Source organism: Strigops habroptila, chromosome 12, assembly GCF_004027225.2.
Source record: "Strigops habroptila isolate Jane chromosome 12, bStrHab1.2.pri, whole genome shotgun sequence".
In the NCBI taxonomy this organism is placed as follows: domain Eukaryota; kingdom Metazoa; phylum Chordata; class Aves; order Psittaciformes; family Psittacidae; genus Strigops; species Strigops habroptila.
The window spans coordinates 5,574,287-5,596,573 of record NC_044288.2 but is presented as its reverse complement, the minus strand read 5'-3'; the positions used below and the strand labels follow the sequence as shown (position 1 = coordinate 5,596,573).

Genomic DNA, 22,287 nt, shown 5'->3' with positions numbered 1-22,287 from the left:
CATGCTGCCTATTCCTTGAAACTTGCCCTAAATTTATGCAAGAGGTGTATAAACGATGGCACCTAAGCCCTTTCTGTTGAATAAAACCAGAGTTCAAGAATTAGATGAAAACTTTCTTGGGCTGCCAATGATAGAATATGAAACGGAGCAGGAATTGGTGAGATCAAATGAGCCTGACAAGATGACACAGGGAAGAACTTCAAGGTCTGTGAGTGAAAACCTACTGGTGCTGCTCAAATTATAGAGGAACAGTCAGAAAACTGCAAAGCAGTGACAGAGCCTTCAGTGCTTGAAAGTGAGTGGAGCCATTAGTGGAAGCAGAGAGGTAATGAAGGAAGGAACGAGCGGGGCTCATTGACCCCATACAGCTGGAGCCATAATAAATGGGGGCTGCTCAGGATTCACCATGTGCTCCCCTCTTCCTCAGGTGTGGAACAGGGGCTGAGAAATAGTTCATCAAAAACTAGGATTATTCTCTTGTCTCTTCTTGGCCTTTTGGCAGGGAAACGGGAGCGTTCCAAAGAGGTTTTAAAAGATCTGACACAAAATACTTTTGAGTCTAAATTGCATCTCCAGAGAAATTTCTTACGGATGAATATTCAGGCTCCTGCCCCGCTGGGCCCCCGGAGGTGATCAGCTGCACTTTGGAGGCTGTGTCAGTCTGAGGCTGGTGACAATTCACATCAGCCACTCCACAGTCCGCTTGCCACCAGTCACCAGACAAATTACCCACATGAAGCCTTATACACTGCAAGCACTGATGGCTCTTTGGGGGCTGGGGGGTGAGGAGCAGAGGCTCCATCAATAACTAAGGAAGACTGATTAAAAGGGGAAATGGATCAAATACATCCTTTGCCGGCCTCTAAATAGTCCCTAAGTTGTTTTAAGTGGCATTGACCTATGATTATAGCATCAGCAGAGGGCTCTGGTGCCTAGTTCAGGAGACTCGCATCTCTGAATTAAGGCTTTGCTATTTTGATTGTGGTTTTCTTTTGAGAATTGGATTTTAGAGGCCTTGCCGGGGTCAAAAGCAGATACTGTTTCCATTACTTCTGAATGCAGTAACTATTTTCCCCATGAAATCTCTTGCTTTCCATCTCCATGTGTTAAAAGATCATTCTTGCAGAACCTTAATTACACCGAACACTTGGTGTTCTTTGAAAGAAGAGGAAGACAGAAGCAATGTCAGGAGCAAAACGTGACAAAACCCTGTAATGGCAATATCTTTTAGGTTCAATTTCAGCCAAAAAATAGCCTGATAGGGAAAAACCTGTTGTATTACATCATAACCGCTATGATATAGGGGGATTATGAGGTTTGTTTCAGGTCATTTCAGAACAAAACAAGAGACTAAACTGCAGTTCTTCAGGTTTTTATCCCTCAACACCAGCCACATCAGGCTGGGACCTGGTTGGATGCTTGGGGGCCTGAGGCTGCTCTCTGAACACAGCATCGAGATTTCTCATTATGTACAAGGTGATGTCTAGAAGGTGTTTTCGTTTCCTTCAACCTTTCCTCAGTATTTACTGCAATGAATTTTATGTGCAGATACAATTTGCCCATTTAACATGCTTTCAAAATGGGACAATTCTAGCTGGATTTGGCCATCGTATGGGTTGGGAAAAATAAGCTCATAAAGGTAGAATTGTATTTGAATTGTCACTCCAAGCCGCACAAGCAGTCTAATACTTTAGGGCATTAAAGCCAAAGGCATTATGGCAGCAGAGCCCATCTAGCTGTGTTCTGCATGGCTAACAGAGACAGAAAGTGAAGGAGTTCTATCAGTCATGGCAATATTTTCCCTTTCCATAATTATCTCTGGTTCATTCTCCCAGATGAGGATCTTTTCCTGCTGAGAGCATCTGGTTCTTTCTCTGACACAAAGCAACTGCTGAGCACCTCATCCTGCCTCGCTGGAGGCCCCCGGTGTCTTCCCAGGGTCTTCAGCTGGGGCAGGACAGAGCTGATAGCCAAACTGAGCCACATTTGTGTGGCCCTGGCACTACCTGCATCCGGCTGGGGCTGTCTGTGAGGCAGAGCTGGTGGGAAGCTGGAGAGATGCGGTAATGGCAACATGACTTTTGTCCTCTTGTAAAATCACAGAATCACAAACTGGTTTGTATTGGAAAGGACCTTAAAGCTCCTCCAGTTCCAACCCCCTGCCATGGGCAGGGGCACCTTCCACTAGAGCAGGTTGCTCCAAGCCCCTGTGTCCAACCTGGCCTTGAACACTGCCAGGGATGGGGCAGCCACAGCTTCTCTGGGCACCCTGTGCCAGCGCCTCAGCACCCTCACAGGGATGAAGTCCTGAGCATTGCACCTCGTCCATCTCCCATGGTGGGGTGCTCCCCACAGACACCCTCCTACACTCTGCCCTGCTCGGTTCAGGTGTCTAAGAGCGAAGTGCAATCTCTCCAGCTCTGCACTCTGCAGAGGAGGGGTCAGGCGATGTACCTGCTTTGCCATCCCAGATGCTTTGGAGCACTAATGCTTTCTGCTGAGCCGAGTTTACTTCAACAACTGCTGTTATATGTAATTAGGATATTACACAGTGAAATCATCTCTAAATGCTGCTGTAGACCTGAGGGATGTTGAAAATTGCAGATTTGTTTTAACACGAGGGTTAATGGATTCTGGTTACTGTAGTTTCCATTTAATCTTTTTGACTATGTTACGTCACTGGATTAGATAGAAGCCAGTTTGGAGGAATGCTCTGAGGAAAGTTCCTCACAGCAGCCCCTCGGGGTCTGCCCGGAGTGCCCAGTCCAAGGTGTGGGGTGAGCAGGGAGGGCTCTGAAGGCATTGCTGGCATAACTTGAACTGGAAGAAAGGAGAAGCCAGTGTCCAAATGCAGGTTGTGCTTACGAACCTTCCCCGGGCACAGTATTTAAGCAAGATATTTGCACACCCAGCGAGGGCTGTGCATGGCCAGGGAGGCGAGTGTTTTGTTCTGGTTTGAAAAGGTGGAATCAGCTCTTGGGAGCAGCCCTGGTCTGTGCGTCTCATCAAAGGCTCTGTGAAATTAATAACACATGCAAATCTATGCTAATTCTTCCTTTAAATATAGGGGGTTTAAACATGCTAATTAGATGCGTATTAATTTTGTAAACAGGCACATTGTCTGATGTGTAGCAACGGGTTCTCCATTCTTTTGATACAGGGAAGGATTTGTGGGAGCTTTGCTGGTGGAGGGTTTACGGGCAGGAGCTGGACATGGTGCAGCACCCAGTGTGGAGGCTGGGTGATAAGTGACCTGACAGGAGCACGAATGGGAATGATGGAGAACAGGAAAATTACCCTCCATTATACCAGGGAGGTGCTAATGAAATGGAGAGGCAACAACATTTCTAAAATCATAAACAAACGTGCATTTAAAATTCTTTTCTAGCAGAAGTCTGCTAAATGTGTGGAGCTGCCTGCCCTGGTACAGCGAGAGAGGCTTATGTTAATAAAGCAAACAAACACAAGCATTTAGTCTGGTAAAGCAGCACAAAGGGTAGAAAGCAGGCTCTTGCTAGCAAAGAAGGAAACAAATTTCCCCTGTGGATAGCTCATCTTTGATTGTCACCACAGAGCTTGCATCACCTCTACAACCACCTGAGATACAGGTTCCAAAGAGCACAGGGCAGGGGAGTCTAGCACTGGGGAGCATCCCTGACCCAGAGCATAGCCTGCTTTGGGTGACGGACCAAAAAGCATTTCATTAACAACACAGATTTAACACACCAGGCAGCAAAAGGGATCTGAGCACGGGGAGGGCGGTTTGTGGCACGGCAGTAGATGTGGTGTGGTTGCAGCCGGGTTTGGTGGCACCAGTGTCCTCTTACCTGGCAATGACAAACAGCACACAGCTGACCCCCAGGTAGGCGAGGAGGATGTACATCCAGATGTCAGGAGACAGGGGGTTGAGAAAGGAGAACACGCTGGGGTTGGTCCCGTTGGGCTTGCGGTACAAGATGCTGACCCCCAGAGTCATGAAGGGCTTGGAGAAGTCTATTGCCTTCTCCCGAACGTGGGTGATGGTGAGGGGAGCAACGGCCAGGTCAGCTTTCTGTGTGCAACAAGAGGGAGAGAGGAGGAAGGCATTAGGAACTGCTTGCTAATTCTGCTCCATGACTCTCAATGTATAGATGCTTTGCTGGTGGTAGCCAGTGAAATACAGCACAGACAGCAGAGAGACATTACAGTCGCCGCAGCTTTTGCCCAGATGCAATGAGCTCATTTTGATGGGCTCTTCTAAAATGGTTAGAAGAACTGTGTTTTGCAATGGTATAAGACATCTGTGGTCCTCACTGTGCTTGCTTCTTGCCACACAACTCTTTACAGCAGTTTGTTGCATGCACATCCTACTGTTTGCAGAGATGATCTGGTTTTGCTGACTTTCCTTTCAACATTGCTGCAAGAGGAGAGAGTCACAGAGGGAGGCCACTCCAGAATGCACTTGCAGGGAGTAATATCGTGGCAGCATGAGGTAAAAGCTTCAATTTCTTTCCTCTCAGTCGACATCATGATACAACCGGAAAGGCTGGTTCTGAGGAAGCTGTGGCGTGGGGTGGGAGGGAGGAAACCTCACACTGTTCCCCTTCCGTCTGCCTTCCGTCCCTACGGCTGCAGCCCCACCGACGAGATGCTTTGCTTATCAGTGGTGGATTTCACAGCTTGTCGTGCTGGAAGTGTCTGAGCTGCACGAGGAGTTTCAGCTGAGCATGTTTTGCAGCCTGACTTCTTGTCTGGCTTGTGTTTCTGTCTGTTGTTTTACAATTCCTATGCTAGATGCAGTGCTAGGACACGTACAACCTCTCTGTTGTACAGAGCTGCGTTCATTCCTCTCACTAAACATTCACCCAGGTTCTTGAAAAATATCTTAACTAAATACACCCAAGGCTGCTTCAGTGGCAGCTGCCTTGCTCGGGGTTTGCAAACCTCTTTCAGGATCTTTACTTCCAGGGAAATGCAGGCACATAAATGATGCTGAAGTTGAGCAGCACCCATTGCCTGCCATTCCCATGCAAGATTTATCTAACAGCTCGTTCTGAAAATTAACATTCTCAATTACCCATGAGTGATAATTACCAAGAGCTACCGTGGATTTGTCATTACCTGCAAACTTTAAATCAATATTAGCTGTCTTGCTAGAACATGCTTTACTCCAATAGAAACTATGGGTTCACTGTAGAAATCAGTGAAGACCTGTGGCCTGAGTTGTGGAGGGAGGTCGGGAATGGTCTCATTTAACCTGGCAAATCTGTGATGAAAGTCAGTGCAATATTTAGAAATACAGGAATCTGGGCTTTTTTCTGTAAGAAGTTTCTCCATGAGCTTTTATCCATTACAGACGTGTGTGTGTGTGTGCAGGAAAATGGTCTCCTCTCCAAAGAATGTGGCTTTAAAGGTCCTGAACGGAAGAGTTTCAGGAATTCTGTCACCAGGGTAAAAGTGATGTGTATTTTGCAACATGGTTCTTCAGCTGAGCCCTGGTTGGTTCCCTTCCCTCTTACTTTCCCGATGGTAACACATTTTTAAATCAGCTTGGTACAAAAAATGACTGCTTCAATGACTGCCCTTTGCCAAAACTTAGAGAAAATGGAAACAGTATTTTCTCAACGAGCCCTTTTGTGCCAGCTGTGGCTGTGGTGACACTGATGGACTCTGCAGGATGGTGGGGTTTCCAGTGGACAGGCTGGAGGTGGGATGCAGAGCCCTTATCCTGGGTGCCAGCAGATGCCTGATGGTTTGTACCTTGGCTGCTCTCCCTACGTTATAGCACACGTGTCACAAGGCAGAAATGGCAAAAGAAGCACAGGATTTTAGCTCCTCCATCACTCCTGTGTGGGTGTCCTGGCTCAACAGGGAAAACTGAAGGAGATACTGAAGGATTTGGCTATGGATTTTTCTGAAGGAGGAAACAAATGAGCAGTTCCGTGGTCAGTGCTCGCGAGCAGCTGCCTGGCTGAGAGCTCCCAAGCCACATTTGTCAGAGTGCTATAGCAAGCTAACTAACAGCCAGGAGTTTATGCTTTAGCACAGAGAATAGAGAGAGGAGAATCTGCATGGATGCCCAAGGATCAAAAGTGCTTTTAGTGCAGAAATCAAATTTTACTCTGTCATTTCAGCAGCTCCTGTGATTTGATCACAGCCCTGTGTCCTTGGCAGTAAATGTCACACCCCATCAGAAGGAAGCATGTACTAGGGAGCCCGGGCTGGTGTGGTCTCCTGAGCTATTACAGGCAGTGCAGGGCTGCACTTCGATACCCTTTTATCAATGCAGATTTTTTCTGAAGGTGGCCTCTAATTAAGGGTTTGCTGACTGAGAGGATCTAAATCAAACCCCACCAAGGGTGAAGCTTTCATTTGTCGTGCTCTGACATTACAAACTGGGAAGTCAATTACCAAGCCCTGACTGGTTCCTTCACTCAGCCCCAGCTTTTATGCTCGTGCACAGGAAGATGGGTTTCAGTAAAAATGAGAAATTATAGCAAGTGCCAGTGGCTTAAAGGCCCTTGTCCAGCAAAACCACTTAAGCGCATGCTTCTGTTTTACTGGAGCTTGCACACCTTCCAAGCCTTACGTGTGTTCTTAAGTGTTCTGCTGAATTGAGGCCAGAAAGATGAATTTTGCCAAGGCAGCTACACAGCAAATGCAGACACTTCTCTAAGACACCTTGAAGGGTTTGGATCTCCTTATTCACCCAGGGTTACTGCATTTTCACTTCAGTGGAACTGATGCGAGTTCACCGGGCATTCAGTGGATGGAGGATCATATTGTCTGCACAGAGATGTGGCTTTTGTCAGGAAATGCTAAGTCTTATCTTCGAGTTCTCAGTTATCACAAGAATGGGTCAGAGCAGCTCCTGCACAGCCACGGTCCTGCAAGGAATCCTGCAGGATCCAACCTCCACCAGAGGAAAGCTGCGTGTGATGGCCAGTCCCACCAGAGCCCCCAGACAGCATAAGCACCAAGATAAATATTGCTTCCAGACAAGAAACTGCCTCTGCGCTATTTTTGCCAATCTGAGTTAGGTATTTACATACACTAATTACGTGTGTGTTGCCTGAGAGACAGAAATAGTGCATATTTTACTTATTTAATTGTTATTCAGGTGTCTGGCTGGCAGCAGCGACACTGTCATCCAATGCCAGCACTGGGGCTGTGTCACTGCCCTGCCTCAGGGCCCATCTCTGCCCCTTTTGCTCAGGTGCTGTGCCATGCTCCAGCACCCCCACAGGTCTGCTGTGTGCTGGCATCTTTCTACACCTCTCCTTGCAGTGGAGCCCTCACCTGGGCACCCATGGGCACAGATCCTGGAGCACTGGGGAATGACATGAGGAGGCTGCTCTCACTTGCAGGCATCAGAGCACTCTGACGAGTGCCCCGTGCCCACATCCCTCCCTTCTTGCTGGCCACGGACAGGAAAACACTCAGTGTGAGAAGTGATGCTCGAGGAGAGCAGGGTCGTGCCCAGCAGCATCCGGGGGTCAGTGTTAATGGTCTGACTCCAGCTCTTAATGGCTGCTCTTACAGTTTCAGTCCTAATTTAGACATCATTTCTGTCAATGAATGTATTTAATATCAGTGCTGAATTAAGAACAGATGTCACAGGGAAAACCGAGCTCTAAGCTGAAGGGGAGAAATGAGGACCTTGAAGACCTCTTGTAATTTTTTCTTTTAGGAAGTTCTTCAGAGAAGGAACTGCCATTAATTGTACCTAAGGGATGCCAAAAGCTGCAGGATCCCAGGGAGAACAGTCCTATTTTCAGAGACAAGCCCTGTCCTATGAATTACTGGCAGGTGAACAAGCCATGGGGAGGGAAAGGCAGGTCCAGAGCCACCTGAAGAGGCAAGCAGAGAACTTGGGGCACCCAACCAGTGATCACCTGGATCACTGAATGTGATCAATATGAATCCACCTACTTTGGTTTATTTCCATCTCCTCCCTACCACTGAGTTCCTGCAGCGTCTAAACCAGGGGTGAAGAACACTTCACCCAGCGAAATTCTTTTTCCCCTATTCCTGGCCCAGCGGCTTCCAAATGAACCCCCAGTTCACCACACTTGAAATAAACATCCACCAGTGCAGGAACATTAATGGCAATGTGGCAATGTGATGCAATACATATTTCTGCCAGAATTTAATGTCAATAAATGCCCACTTATTGTGAAAGTGTTAAATCAGCTGTCATAAACCCTCCCTAAGGACGGATATTACATCTTCTCTCTAGTTACCACTGGCAGGGATTTCCATTAGAAACCCTGTTATTTTTCATACCTTTTTTATTCCCACATGAAGTTTCAGACTGAATGGGAATTTGATATGCACTGTCTCAGCACAAGACAAGTTTTATTTGTGAACAAGTTTGTGCAAAATGTCCAGAATGGCTCATTCTGCTGGTTTTATGGGATTCTGCCCACAGACAACAGGGGAGATTTGCAGGTGTTGTTTTGCCAGACAGATAGGATTTATAAATCAGAATGGATGGGCCACTGTGCACAGTGTAGTTCTGCTTGTATCAATGATAATTTCTACGAATAAACATCAATAGCAGCTCACTATGGATGAAAGGAGAACTGACAGCTGCCAGGTTCCCTGTCTGTTATGGATGTGTGGCACAGGAGCTTCTCTGTGTCACCTGTGTGCCCCACCAGATGCCAGTGTTGTGAGAGTTCAGCTTTCATGGTTCATCTGATTGAGGCTTCTCTGTGGGAGTGACCAGGGAGAGTGACAATAAACAAGGAACTGCTGTGAGGACAGAGTCTGGTTCTCCAGGGAATGGACTGAACTACCTCAAAACAGGAATTTTTTTGTGATGAAGCCCAGCAGCAGATGAAAGGCAGCGAAACAGGGCTTCTGCACGTAACTGCATGAGCCTGCCTTCTCCGGATCTGATACTGGCGACCTGGCAGATAGGGTCATGCTGTGAGCTGCTCTGACTGCTGTTGCTTTTCCTGTTTATGCTTAAGGCCAGACTAGAAACAAAGCAATTTTACAAAGGATCTTCGCCCAAGGCATTCCTGCCTGTGGCCAGGCATGTCTGGATCAGAGAGGAGAGGGGAAGCAGAGTGATGTGTGACTCCAAAACAAGCCATGAGAGCTCACTGAGTAAACAGCCCATCCTCCATCACATGTGCTGTGATTGCACCATCACCCAGCTCCTCTTTGAATTTCAGCCTTGGCTGGGGCTATTCCTGGTACACAGCATCTCCCACAGCTCTCGGACCTTCCAGGGATAACAATCACCATTTCAGCCTCTTAATTCCCCTCAGGAGCACCCTCTCCTATGCAGAGGACATTCAACCAAGTCTGCACATCAGCTCAGCCCACCAGAGCTGGTGCATCTCAGCAGTCCTGAGGGCTCAAGCCTCAGACCTGAGTTAGGTCTTCACCAATGCACAGACTTTGTGCCTAGAGTTAATCCTGGCCTGGCTGTTTGGAGCTCACAAAATCCTCCCTGCTTTATGCTCCCACCTGAATGATCCTGATTCTTTCATGAGGAGGAGACACTGAATCTGGAGGCAAGCCAGCCCAGATATCAAACTCACAGTGAGGGCAGCCCTGTTTTCATCACTACAACTTTGTTTGAATGCCGTCTTCAACACTTTTCCTACTAGGTGTGAAATAAGTTTGAACTTTGCCATTGCAAAGTGCCAATCAGTTGTTGCTTTCTCCACACAAACTGAAGATGCTTTGCTGCTGAGGAAGGGCCCCATCTGGTTGCAGTTTCACTTTTTAATGCTTTGCATAAACACTGCTATAAAAAGCAATGACATGCAGATAAAGAAAATAATGGCTTCATACGGGGTTTGGGCAGTGGTTATAAATCACTCCAAGGCATTCACCTGTTAGAAAGCAGAGTTCAAACCTGCTGCTACAGTAGAACTTGCAAGAAGAGGGGACTTGGTCTTTTCCTGATGCTGTATGTTAATCTGCTTTTTGAATAGTTAACCAAGAAATACTTCACTGCAGGTTGACCATGAGTTTCATGTTCCTTAATGAGGTTGTTCCTCACACCTTCTTCTCAGTCAGTCTCTTTTAGCTGACTGCTGCTTTGGGAATGGCTGGAAGCCTCCTGAGAGCCCTACAACATCTTTCAGGACATTGGAAGTGACATGGTTTGGACTAAATGATGGTCTGGCTTCTATTCGCTAGATCTTATTTCCTTCTTTGGAGCTATTACTTCTTCAGAGCCCTGCTGTACAAATGGCTGCAGTGAGCGCCACAGACCCTGCAAAGGCAGCGAGTACAGGAGCCACGTCCTGGAGAACACTGCCCAGGAGTGCTGCCTGTGCTCTGCCTCTGCTCAGCTCCATGTCACACACAGCACTTGCAGTGACACAGTACCAGTGTCTTCTGCCGGGACGCTGTCACTTGTCTAACTTAGCCAGGCTGTTGTGTAAGAGACTCTTAAGGGTATATTTTGAGCTGCATAGAGTTTTCTGGAAGGAGAAACACAAAGGCAGGTTTGCACAGCCTGTGGCATATTCCTCCGTGAGACGCAGTGTCCTTCTCCCCAAGGGTTGTCCTTGCATGCCCTCACTGCTCCTCAGGGTGAGCCAGTGAAGGACGGCGGCGCTCTTCACAAACTGATTAAGCATCACTTTGTCCCACAAGGGACATAATCATCATCATCTGCATTTTACAGATGGAGGAAGCGTTGCACAGAAGCAACTTGTCCAATGTCATTTAGGGCAGACGAGCCAAGTCTGGAAACACAACCTGGATCCCAGAGCCACAGCTCCGCAGCCTCACCACCGGACACTGCTCTGGTACCTGCTCCCAGCAAAGCTCCTTCACTGCTGGGACTCACCCAGCAAATACATTCTTCTCACATGAACTGGGGGAGCATCACAGCTGCTGCGTACATGGGATTGGTTTTGTCTCTTTTCTGCTTTAGGCAGTGTTTTCAACATGGAAGCAGGAACTTGAGAGGAGGTCCAAGGGCTGCACCACTTGAGCAGGAGATCAGGAGAAGAGCACTGTCTTACAGCTCTAGGACTGCTTACATGGCTGCCTGTGCTGCAAAGATCATCAGTTAATTATGTCCTGATCTTTTCTTCCAGAGACCTTTTCTGGGAATCAGAGATTCATAAAGACACCAGCTTTCCTCACCTCCCTAACAGGGCTTCTGGGATCACAGGATGTGCCGGAGGCAACAGATGTAATTAGAAAACTGAGCAGCCTCTGGCTGCGAGTCGAGGTTTCAGACTAGGTGACTTTTTGGTGTCGGTGAGAGTAAAGCCGCCACAACAGTTTCACTAGTGCTTAATGGGCTTTGAGAAGTGGCTTTAGAATGGGCTTTTCCTTTTGGGAGGAGCACAGCTGCTCTGTTGGAGGAGGAGCTCCATGCCCCAGAAATTTGTAGAAAATAAGCTGCCTTTATAGAAAAAAATAGATATATGAAACTGTGCCCTGCACACCTGCACTTGCAGTCTGGGTACATCATCTGGATCCAGCTGAGCTGGTATGGGATGTACCTGGAGGCCCTGAGCCCCCTCGGTGTTGTGCCCTGGCCTGTGTCTGTCAGGGTAGAGCAGCAGCATCCTCGGGGGGGTGACAGCAGGTACACATTGCTCCTGCTCCGGGCAGAAAGCTCAGGGACATCCCAGGCACAGCCACCCCTCAGCAGCCCCCCTGCCCGCACCACAGCCGGGCCTCACTCACGTGGTCGATGAGCTCCTTGATCATGCCGTTCCACTGCCCCTTCTCATCCTGTGCCCCGTATTTCCCGTCCTCCACCAGCCGGATCTCGTAGGTGAAGCCCAGGATGATGGCCAGCTCCTTCAGGAGGTCGATGCAGTAGCCCTCAAAGCGGTCGTTCCCAAACAGGGCCGTGTCGGACTTACGGAACATGACGAAGGGCTCTTCCTGCACATGGAAAGGCAAAAAGTCCCCGTTAAGGGTGAGCTGTGGTCCCACAAGGCACAGGCTCCGCAGGCAGGGCTGGCACTGGGACATATTGGGAATAGATTAACTTTGCACAGTGCTGATTATCAACCTTGGTTACCCCACAACATTTAATTTTGTCTCTTCTGAGCAGCCAACCGTTTTCCATTTAGTAGGATTTCAGGGAGAAAAATAACCATTTCATGCTCTGGAAATGAAGAGTGTAGAGAACCAAGAGAAGGGGCAGGACAAACTCAACCCCAAATTCCACACAGCAGAAATGCAGCCGACGTGCACTGCAGTGCCTGTTGTTTGCTGTAGCTGCAGCAAGAAAGAGGCTGGTGGGTTAAATACAAGGTGAGGGAGCAGTGCATGGCTGGTGACCAGCCCAAAATGTTCCCCAGTTCAGCTCATTTTCCTCTTTGCTGATGGGATATGGGCCCCTATTGCTACCCAGAGAAAGTTTCTGGTCCAGTTAGAGCTGCCATGGGAACGCTGGGGGGTGTCTTTAATCCCAGCAGTGCCAAGCCACCAGCACAAGCGAAAAATAACTAATAAAGTGCTTTCCAGCCAGCTTTGCCCTATGGATCTCTGCCTCTTTAGCAGAGGCGAAGTTAGCAAAGAGCAAACTGCACAGCCCTTTGGTGAAGATCAGGCTTGGGCAGTCACCAAGGACGAGGGACGCTGGGGAGCCCGAGGGAGGAAACGTGTAGAGGACAGATGGAAATGGCAGAAGATGGTAGGCAGCAGGCAAAAGCTGGAAGGCAAGGCGAGGATGAGATACCAACAGCAGCTAACACACGGCTCCAACTCAAGGTGTCTCAAAGCAGGGCAGGGGAGGACAACAGAGCACATGGAGCTCGATTTGCAGCATTATAGAGCAAACCCGATAACATCCCGCCTGTAGAGTTCAGGTTGGCACACACAGCTCCTGTACTTAAATCCTGCTCTCCCTGGCCTCCTCCTCAGCTTTCTTCACTGGAATTAGTGCTTTGTTTATGAATCAGCTCAATCTATGGGTCTTGATATAAATACATCAGCTCCAGAGCTGCCATAAAGCACTATTAATTTGGGGAAGCGCTGTAGGGATTACATACATATTTAACAGCCGAAGCACTGAACATTAGGAAGCCGCTTGCTTCAGTAATGTATCTCCAGGTCTCCAACATTTCCTAGGGGGTAATTCTGAACTCTGTGAACCACTTATTCACGGCCTATTTCACAATTTATTACTGAAAATGGCCAGACATCCAATTCACAAGCTCTCTCGGTTTGCTAATCGATTTCTCAGTGAAGGTGCCCTCAATTTCATAACTTCACAGTTCCCATATTGCTTGGGGAGCATGGCGCTGGCTGCTGGGGTAATATTTCTCTTCCAACAAGTCACTGCAATATGAGCAAAAGGAGAAAAAATAACCTTTCATGCTTTTCCTTTGAAAGGTTCCTCCTCTGGCTTTTCTATGGTCGTTTACAGCGGTGCAAAGGTACAAAGGGGTGTTGCAAATGCAAATAACATTTAGGGTTGTATTTTATGTTTTTTTAGAAGCCAGTGTATGAAAATGCAGTTATGGCAGAACTCAGGTCTCAGCACATTTCCTCCTCCTGCAGGCAGGGGTATTGCAGGATAGTTGTGGTTTTCAGGAGATACCTCCTGTGCAGGCCCAAGGAAGGGCACAATCAATAGGAACTGATACCACCCTTGTACATGATGCAGTTTGTACATCATCGCAGAGCACGAGATGAAAATCCTGCCCCAAAAAGCATGTCAAAGGCAGATGGTTGACAGGGCTCCTTGGGGCTCCATCGTTTTGCACTAGGCAGTGGCCTTTGAGCTACAGTGATTATCCCACCCCAGGAATTTGAAGAGAGATCAGATATCCCTGAGAGCTGTGGCGGAAGGAATAAAGACAGGCTTGCAGTGTCCTACCAGGACCGTGGTGACAATGAGAGATCTGTTGCTCAGCGAGTCTGTGACATTAGGGCCTCGTCCTTTGGAGATTTCTGTGATGTTCAAACCATCAGAAGGGCTCCACGCTCCAACCTGAAATGAAGCAATAAATGGAACATGAACTCCTGGCAAACACACCTCAGCGTGCATGAGGATGCTCTCATCATCCTGCTGGCCTGGAAACAGAGCTTGCTTCTATCATCTACAGCAGACAGGAGCACACCTGAAATGATCATCTTGTTTCACTTAAACAGGAGATTTGCATTAATCCTTCAGTCGCAGGTTACCCCACTGCATATGGATAATCAACACCCCCTATGCCACCCTTTGATGTATGAGAGAAGACCACGATGACTGACCATAATTCGAGGCCAGGTTGGACACAGGGGCTTGGAGCAACCTGCTCTAGTGGAAGGTGTCCCTGCCCGTGGCAGGGGGTTGGAACTGGATGAGCTTTAAGGTCTCTTCAACCCAAACCATTCTAGGATTCTATGACTGGAATTAAGGGGTTGAATGATCAATTTGCAAAGATTTTGTGTAGAGCAACAATCCAACCGCGCTGAGGAGTCAACTCTGGGCAAGGATAAAGCAGAACAAAAGGGAAAAAAATCAAATCTGAGGTAATTTTATTTCTTTTTCATTTCCACCAAAGCATATTGGTGGGGAGAATTAAAAATGACCTTGACCAGCTCTGCAAACCCCAGGTAGGGACCATTCCTGCCCTCTGTGCTGTGGCAAACCAGATGGATTTCTCTAACACATCCCTTTGAGGGACGTCCACCGCAATGGGAGGTCTTGGTCCTTGAGGAGAGAATAGCAGCAGATGTGCTCAGGCACAGGCACACAGTGCTTCATCAATTTGAGGTGTTCTCTTGTCCTCAAGCTGTCAATTTTAATAAATTACTAGACTTTGAAGAAGTCTTTTTATCCAGAAATAGCAAAACATGTTTCTATTTACAAGATGACTTTATAAGAAGTCATCTGGGCAACTCTAAGCCTGTTACCCTGATATCCACAGGGCTAGGGAGGCTTCAGAATAAACTTTGAAGGCAGGACTTGCTAAAGGACTGTGACAGTGAGATAAAGTGTCAGGAAAGCTGGAGGATATGGGATTTCTACCAGCAAACAGAGCACGGTGGCTGCAAAGCCTGGGAGTGAGAGAAAACAGCCCCTGCGTGGAAATGGGAACAGAACGATCTATCTGTAGGGTCAAACTGAGAGATGGTTTCAGAGAGAAACCAAAGGCTCAAACCCGTCGGGCTGCCAGGAACCACTGATAGTTTATTTATTGCTATTTTTAAGATTCTTCAACCTCTTCAGCAGTGTGAGGTTTTACTGCAGCCCCAAAAAGAGACTTGGTAATGAGCAGCGCTGCCTGGCAAAAAAACGTCATAAATTCTACAAGAGTTTCCTTGAACTTGGTGAAAGGCTCTAAATATTTCAGGTAAAACCTGAGTAATCCCCCACATCTCCTTCGATCACACCCCAGCTGCAGTGTCAAAAGATGATTATTGTGCATGGGGAAAGACGAGGGGGTCTGAGAGGCCCTGCGAGAGCGCTGCAGAAGCGGTTCAGCTCACAGTGCTCAGGTTTCTGCAGGAAAATTGAATACGTGGCACTTAAAGCTGAATTAATCGGTTTAAAATATTAAAAAAGGAAAGAAAAAAAGGCAAAATATACATTAAGAGGACTGTGCAAGTCAGATAGTCCAACTACATGTAATTAGGTTTAGTTAATACTCCTGTAATCCCCTGAACATCCAGGAGGTATAAGGATCAGGAGTTCAATCCTAAAGCTCAACAAACATGAGCTATTATACATAATGCACAATGTGTGTGGGATTTGTTTGTGGTTTGACAGTTTGTTATTTGGGATTAACTATTGCCAGCATCCAGCTTCAACAGAGATCTGACATGGATACTTCCAAACCCCTCCAGAGCTGACAAGAAGCTTTCAAACAATAATAGTGGGAGCTATGAAATCTCTGGATTGTTGGAGACAAAAGCTGGGCTGCTGTAGAGAGCGTGCATTGAGGTTTGCTGGCTTCCTGTGGGCTTTGTGTGACACACCACAGCAATGCATAGAGATGGTGCCAGCTATTCTCCAGTACACCTGAGGAGGATTAGTTCGACAGATATTGTGGTTGTACTTAAACATTGAGATTTATGTGGCATCCAAGCACTCACGCAGTTTTCTATTAGGCTACCAGTACAGCCCCTCGGTGCTGCTGTGCTTCAAAAAGATGTGGTGGAGTTTTAGGTTTAGACTCTATAGACAAAATATGTTGTTAAAAAAGAGAAGCCAGGACACAAAGATCATCTCCTGCTCAGTGCTAGTGAGAAGGTGGCATCTTCCCCTGCTCCTCTCCTGCCTCCCTCTCACTTGATGGCAGCTGAGTCTGAAGGTCATCGCGTTGGTTTGAAATGTTTTCTTTATACTGTATTTGACACCAAAAAGTACCCACCAGGTGAGTGAGTGCTGTGGTGACCTTGAGATTTCTTACAGGAAGCAAAGAACTACTGCTGTGGTGTGAAAGTGTGGCAACAATTTATTCCAAAGCCAAGGCAAAACAAGCTGTAAAAAAGGGGGATGGGGAAGCCAAGCTGTTTGCTCCCAGGGAGCTTCACCGTGCATCCCCATCAAAATGCTGCCTCCAGCCTCGGGGGCTGCTGACCTGCCCTGTGTGATTAATTCCCTGGAAAAGTCATCTGTGCACACTGGGCCTCTTGCTGCATGGGTAATTGAAAACTGCTCCCTGCTCCCGGCTGCCGTGTCCCGCAGGAGAGTAACCTGTCTCCATGCCCAAAGGTTGCAGGACTGAGCACTCATCCCGAGCTGCCAGTGGGCACCTCATGCATGTGAGAAAGCAGATACTGCTCCAGAAAGGGATTCACTGCCCAGTAGCCAAGTTGCTCCTATAAATCTGCAAGATACCTTTAGCAGAGCGCAAAGTACCTCAGAGCTGGGCTCGTTCAGACTGGAGAAGAGAAAGCTCCAGGGAGACCTTAGATCAGCTCCCAGTGCCTACAGGGGTGGACAAAGCTGGAAAGGAGCTTTGGACAAGGGCCTGTAGGGACAGGACAAGGGGAATGGCTTTAACCTGCCAGAGGAGAGATTGAGATGAGCTCTTAGGCACAAGTTCTTCCCTGTGAGGGTGCTGAGGCGCTGGCACAGGGTGCCCAGAGAAGCTGTGGCTGCCCCATCCTTGGCAGTGTTCAAGGCCAGGTTGGATACAGGGGCTTGGAGCAACCTGCTCTAGTGGAAGGTGTCCCTGCTCGTGGCAGGGGGTTGGAACTGGGTGAGCTTTAAGGTCCCTTCAAACCGAACCAGTCCGGGATTCTGTGCTTCTATGACTCAGAATGACTTTGAAGGGATCAGGCTCCTGGACCGCTCGGTGGCCTCATGTGCTGTTATTTGGAAGAGCCTGGTTAGATCCAGCCACTGGGAATCGCTCGTTGTGCAGGGCTTTCCTCACTGCAAGCCACTCACTGCTCTCTTTTGCCTTACACAAACCAATCTCACCTTGAAGCCCGTGTTCTAAGAGCTTTAATGCTTTGCATAGTGCCTTTTTTTTTAATGCAATTGAAGGAAAGGAAATGAAATCCCCCTTGAACACCTGAGAATGAGATCTGCACATCAGCATTGTATCTCCATGCCCAGAGGAGATCTGCACTTATGAGAGGGATCTGTGGCTGCAACCTTTGTGCAGTGTCACCTCTGGGTGGCTAGCCCAACATGGATACTGAATGAGACCCCTCCAGCCAGGCAGGAAACAACACACTTTGATGTTTCTCTTATTGTCCCTTAGATAACACAGAGAAGAAATAAACCAAACCACACAGAACATCCTTCTGCAAAACCCAGGCTGCAATAAGCTGGGGCCATTTCCAAGCCTCAGGCAATTTTCGTTGTGGGAAATTACACTGAGATGATGCTTTCAAGAGCTTTTGCTTCCCCAGGGAAAAATCAACGTTTTAAAACAAGCCCACCAAGATGGGGGGTGGGACAGGCTTTGTTCCTGTCCCTTTGGCCTGGGCAAGGATTGGTTAAAGGCTGCTCAGGAAGTTTCTTCTGCTCCCACTATCCCAGCAAAGTGCCACAAGGCTCCTGCAGCTCCTCACTGTAATCCCACGCCTTGCTTTGGGGTAGTGAGTCATGGTTGAGGCATGGAAAAGGATCTGAGAAATCCGACAAAGCAAATACCCTTTTATACACAGAAAACCTGGAAACAATACAAGCAGCAACCCTTTTCTCTGTTGCCTGAGTATCAGACTAAGACATATGCAGATAGATCAGACAAACCCTGCCTACCTTTTCAAGACCATCTTCTTTGAGGCTGATGATATCCAAGTCAAAATCTGTCCGCAAACCACTTGTTTTATTGAAGACAATTCGTCCCGTTAATCCTTCCCATTGGGCCTGTGGAAAGGAGAGAAAGGAGCAGGGCTGTACTTGGTATCATAAATAATCTTTTGCCCTCCACTGGATGTTCTTTTAATTAGTCCTTACACTGGTTCTTCCTCCCTAAAGAGCATCATTAATAATCACCTCATCGCTGTTCAGCTGCAGACGGAGCTGGAGGTTTTCCTCACTCTCTTGCAGTCCTTGCTACAGTTTTTGTTCGCACCTTTTGTGTTCCCCAGCTGGTGCAGGACATGATGACTCAGTAGAAAACTGCTTGCATTTATCATGGCATCCTTGTGCGCTGCATTTATCCTTGTAGTACTGATAAATGCCGGGCTGCAGGGAGCCTGGGTTTGGGACAAGTTCATAAATAATCCTTCTTTTGCACAAAGCTGCTAATGCTTCCAAGGTGTGTGGAAGCTAAAACGTCCTGAACTCCCCTCCCTCCTTTCAGATGGGAAGTGGAGAACAAAAGACCAAGAGCTTTTCCATGCTAGCAGGCTCTCTTGGTTTGGAACAGGAGTGGGAATCTGGGGGGCGCGTGCTGTGTCTATACCCCTGGTTCAGGTTTTAGCAGTATAAGCATGGGGCAGGTGCCTGTTGGGGCTGGGGAAGCCTCATTCCTGGAGATCCTGGTCTGTCTTGGGAGCCAGTCCTGCTCTGAGCTGGAATTGGAGGTAAAGATGTCTAGATTGGGTTAACCATAATTACGATTCTGTTTCTTTTCCACTGTACACTTTTCAGCATCACCAGAACTAATCTCTCTGATTTTGAAGGTGAAAGAGCCCCAGATACCAGTCAGTAGCTGTTCTGGCAGAGCTGGAGCTAAGGGACAGTGTGGTATATGATGCCTGCTCTGCCCGGGGACAGTGCTGGGATGTGCTATAATCATCTGTCCCAAAGAGGATGCTCCCATAGGAGTGCCAGGCTTGGTTTACTGCTTTGCAATCACAGCAGTGGAGAGCTGAGACTGGGGCTCCTTCCCCATAGCAGTTCAGTGCGTGCTCATTGCTGATGAATGTGTTTCCTTTATGGGTGGCGGAGCTTTAAAGATCCCAGTGTAAGGAAAGTGGCGTTATGTATTCTCAGGGGCAGAATGACTGGCATATTTCCCAGTAAATATACTCCTCTGGGTCTTCCTCATTAATTCCTGAGGAGTAATGACAGCCTCCTCCCAGCCTCGCCATGCTAGAGTTTTGGGGAAGGCTGTGCTGTTTGCTCATTTTGCCATGCAGGTGCTTTGTCTGTGGAGCCTCCTGGGAACCAGGGAAAACACGGAGTGTTTAATGTTCCCCACTGGAGCAAACACAGCCATGTGCTGAGCCCTGTGCTGATGGAGGGAGAGCACCCATGGGCTGCATGGCATTGCCATGGCTCTTCAAGGTGGCAGGGCCGCTGTCCCAGCCCCTCGGCAACTAGGAACAAGAAGGGCTTCACTGCAGGAGTGAGCCACCTGGACACACTTCTAGTGGAAGGTGTCCCTTGGAACTGGAGGAGCTTTAAGGTCCCTTCCAAACCAAACCAGTCTGTGATTCCATGATCCAGTACAATGGGACCACGACCTGTGCATGCATAAAGAGGGATGGAGCTGGGCAGCCCAGGGCTGAGGGCGCAGGTGGCTGCGGCGAGACATCGCTCTGTGCTCCGCTTTGTCTTTACAGGAGTTTAGAGAGAGCAATTACTGTGTGTTCTGATTACAACGGGGAGGAAGCTTATCCCTGCAACGCGCTGACATGGTGCCAGGGAGGGAAACAACAGGCAGGCACTGGAGTGTGAGGCTCAGGGTAATTTGCAAAAGGAGCCAACGAAACAAATTATTTACACTCTTTTTTGGCAGGCAGCTGGAGCGGCTCTGTGCAGACAGGAACAAAACAGGAAAAAGGAGAGACAGAGGCAGAGAAGAGAGAGATACCATCTTCAGTGCCTATTAAGAAACAAGTTCATTCTCTCTCTGCAATGGGAATCATTCATCCTTCCTCCTCCCGTATGACTGTGCGCTCTGTGCAGCACCCGGGGTGGGCTCTCCCTGCACCTACGTGTCAGTGTTCAGGCGCCACTGTGTCTATAGCTGATACCACAGCACAAGTCATGATTAACAACTCTTGTGTCAAAAAAGTTTAGGGGATTTTATACCAGCCTTTTAAATGTGGCTTAATCATGCTCCAACATTTACCCAACGCTGCAGCCTGTTTCCTGACTTGTCATGTGTAAAGCCACAGGCACAGAAGTTTAAAAAAGCTTTAGGGTAAATAAGGGGGTTTTATCACAAAGACATACCTGGTAGGGTTTGCACTACCTCCCTGCAGCTCTGCCTTCATTTTCCTCTTATGTGAGGGCTCCTCAAAAAGCAAAACCCAGGCTGTGAATGCAGGGGTGCATCGTCAGGGGCTTTTGTGGGGGGCTGGCCACCTCTCACTGCAGCCTCCCTGTGCTGCTCTCCCTAGGTGAGCTCACTGCTCATGAACACTCTTGGAGTCAGCTTGTGTGCTTAAGCCATATGCAAACAAACAATTACATGGGCTGAACAGAGAGAAATCATAATGACTGAAAACAGAGAGGGAATGAAGCTGCCTCCTTGCTCCCCTGGCTCCCTGCTTGCTAAATCCACCGCTCTGCCAAAGCTGTTGATCAGGCAGAGATGCGCAGCACTGCCAGCTTTGCCACTGGGATTGAGCAGCACTGAGTGCCCTTTGGGGACCGCAGGCAAATGTTCCTGTAAAAGGCAAATGGCTATTGCTCTGCTAAGAAACGCGCTCAGAAAGAGAGGGGTCCAGCTGCTCTTGACGCAAGAAGAGGCCAGGGCAAGTCTCAGCGACAGCAGGGAGATTTCAGCTTGGTTTGGATGCTTTGACGTGGTGGCATGGATGTTATTTTGAAGGCAAAGACAGGATTTTTCCTTTCTAGATGCACTCTGCAGGCTGGTGTCTGTCTGTGCTTCCACCACATGTACCTGCCCAGGCAGGGGGGTGGTTTATAACCTTATACCTGCCAAACCTCTCTGTGCTCCGGACGTGCCAAGCCTCCGAACCTGCGTGCTGAGCAGCTGCACTGCTCCTGCCGGGGCTGTTTGGTGTTAGTGGGAAGCAATTAGAGTTGCAAATCATGTTTTTACCTCCTTGATGAAATTCATGAAGCGGCCGCCGAACCTCCAGGCTTTGTGCCGGTGGCACTGCAGGGAGTTCACCGTCATCTGTGGCGCGCGCTGGTAGCACACGGAGACCACGTGCACCGCGTCGTACAACAGGGCAGCGTCTGTCTAAAGTGAAGGGGAACAGCATTGGGGTTCCAGAGCGAGGAGGCATTCAGGCAGCAAAGCAGTGGGGGATCCGTGCTGTGCCACAGGAGAAGCTGCAGGAACCCCCTCTGAGTTACCCCCAGCCCAACACTCGGTGGACCTGGGGGTTTCACTGCCGAGCATCCCACCTCCTAGTGTCTCACCCTGCAAACAGCGGCATGGCTGGGCTCCACTGGGATCTAGATGATCTCTAAGGTCCCTTCCAACCCAAACCATTCTATGATTATGAGATTGCTGTAAATGTGTATGCTTTGAAACAAGACTTGTAGAAATCTCTTAGCTGACATCTCATGCAAAATATGTCCTCAAAACACGTAACTCTGCACAAGGCAAAGCCTCACAAATGTGTTTTTCTGTTGCGTTGTTCCTCAGACTAAAAGATCATAGTTCTGTCTTAAAATCAGAGGTTGGGAAAATGTCATGTGTCTGTGTGTATCCATTCTGGTTATTTCTAGCACATTTGCTGCTCTGATGTCAAGGAAGGCAGTTATTTCTGAAGGTAGGAGATAGTAACAGGATTTTGTTGTTTAGTCTTTTTTGTCTGAGTATAAAGAAAGCCTCTGTGAGAATGTATTAGCCACACTATTTTAGACATGGGGAAATAAGAAGCGGAGAAGTTAAATGGCTTGTCTGTGGGCATGGAATTTTCCAAAATGACCCAAACCGTCACCAGAATCAGGAGATTCTGTAACGTCATCCTGCACTCCAGTGATTTGAACTAGGGAGAACTCTTTTTTCCCTTCCATATAATGTGATGGGTTTA

At 48.2% G+C, this 22,287-nt stretch overlaps 1 protein-coding gene across 1 annotated transcript in view; it reads right to left on the bottom strand.

The window, feature by feature from the left end:
* The window catches only part of GRIK3 (glutamate ionotropic receptor kainate type subunit 3), a 104,480-nt gene that overhangs the window by 12,056 nt on the left and 70,137 nt on the right, over positions 1–22,287 (bottom strand). Inside the window, exons 7-11 of the mRNA XM_030504639.1 lie at positions 21,342–21,485; positions 18,137–18,244; positions 13,805–13,918; positions 11,656–11,859; positions 3,828–4,051 (exon numbers count right to left, since the gene is read on the bottom strand). Of these exons, the coding sequence (XP_030360499.1) occupies positions 3,828–4,051; positions 11,656–11,859; positions 13,805–13,918; positions 18,137–18,244; positions 21,342–21,485 (794 nt within the window). The remainder of the gene's footprint in view (positions 1–3,827; positions 4,052–11,655; positions 11,860–13,804; positions 13,919–18,136; positions 18,245–21,341; positions 21,486–22,287) is intronic.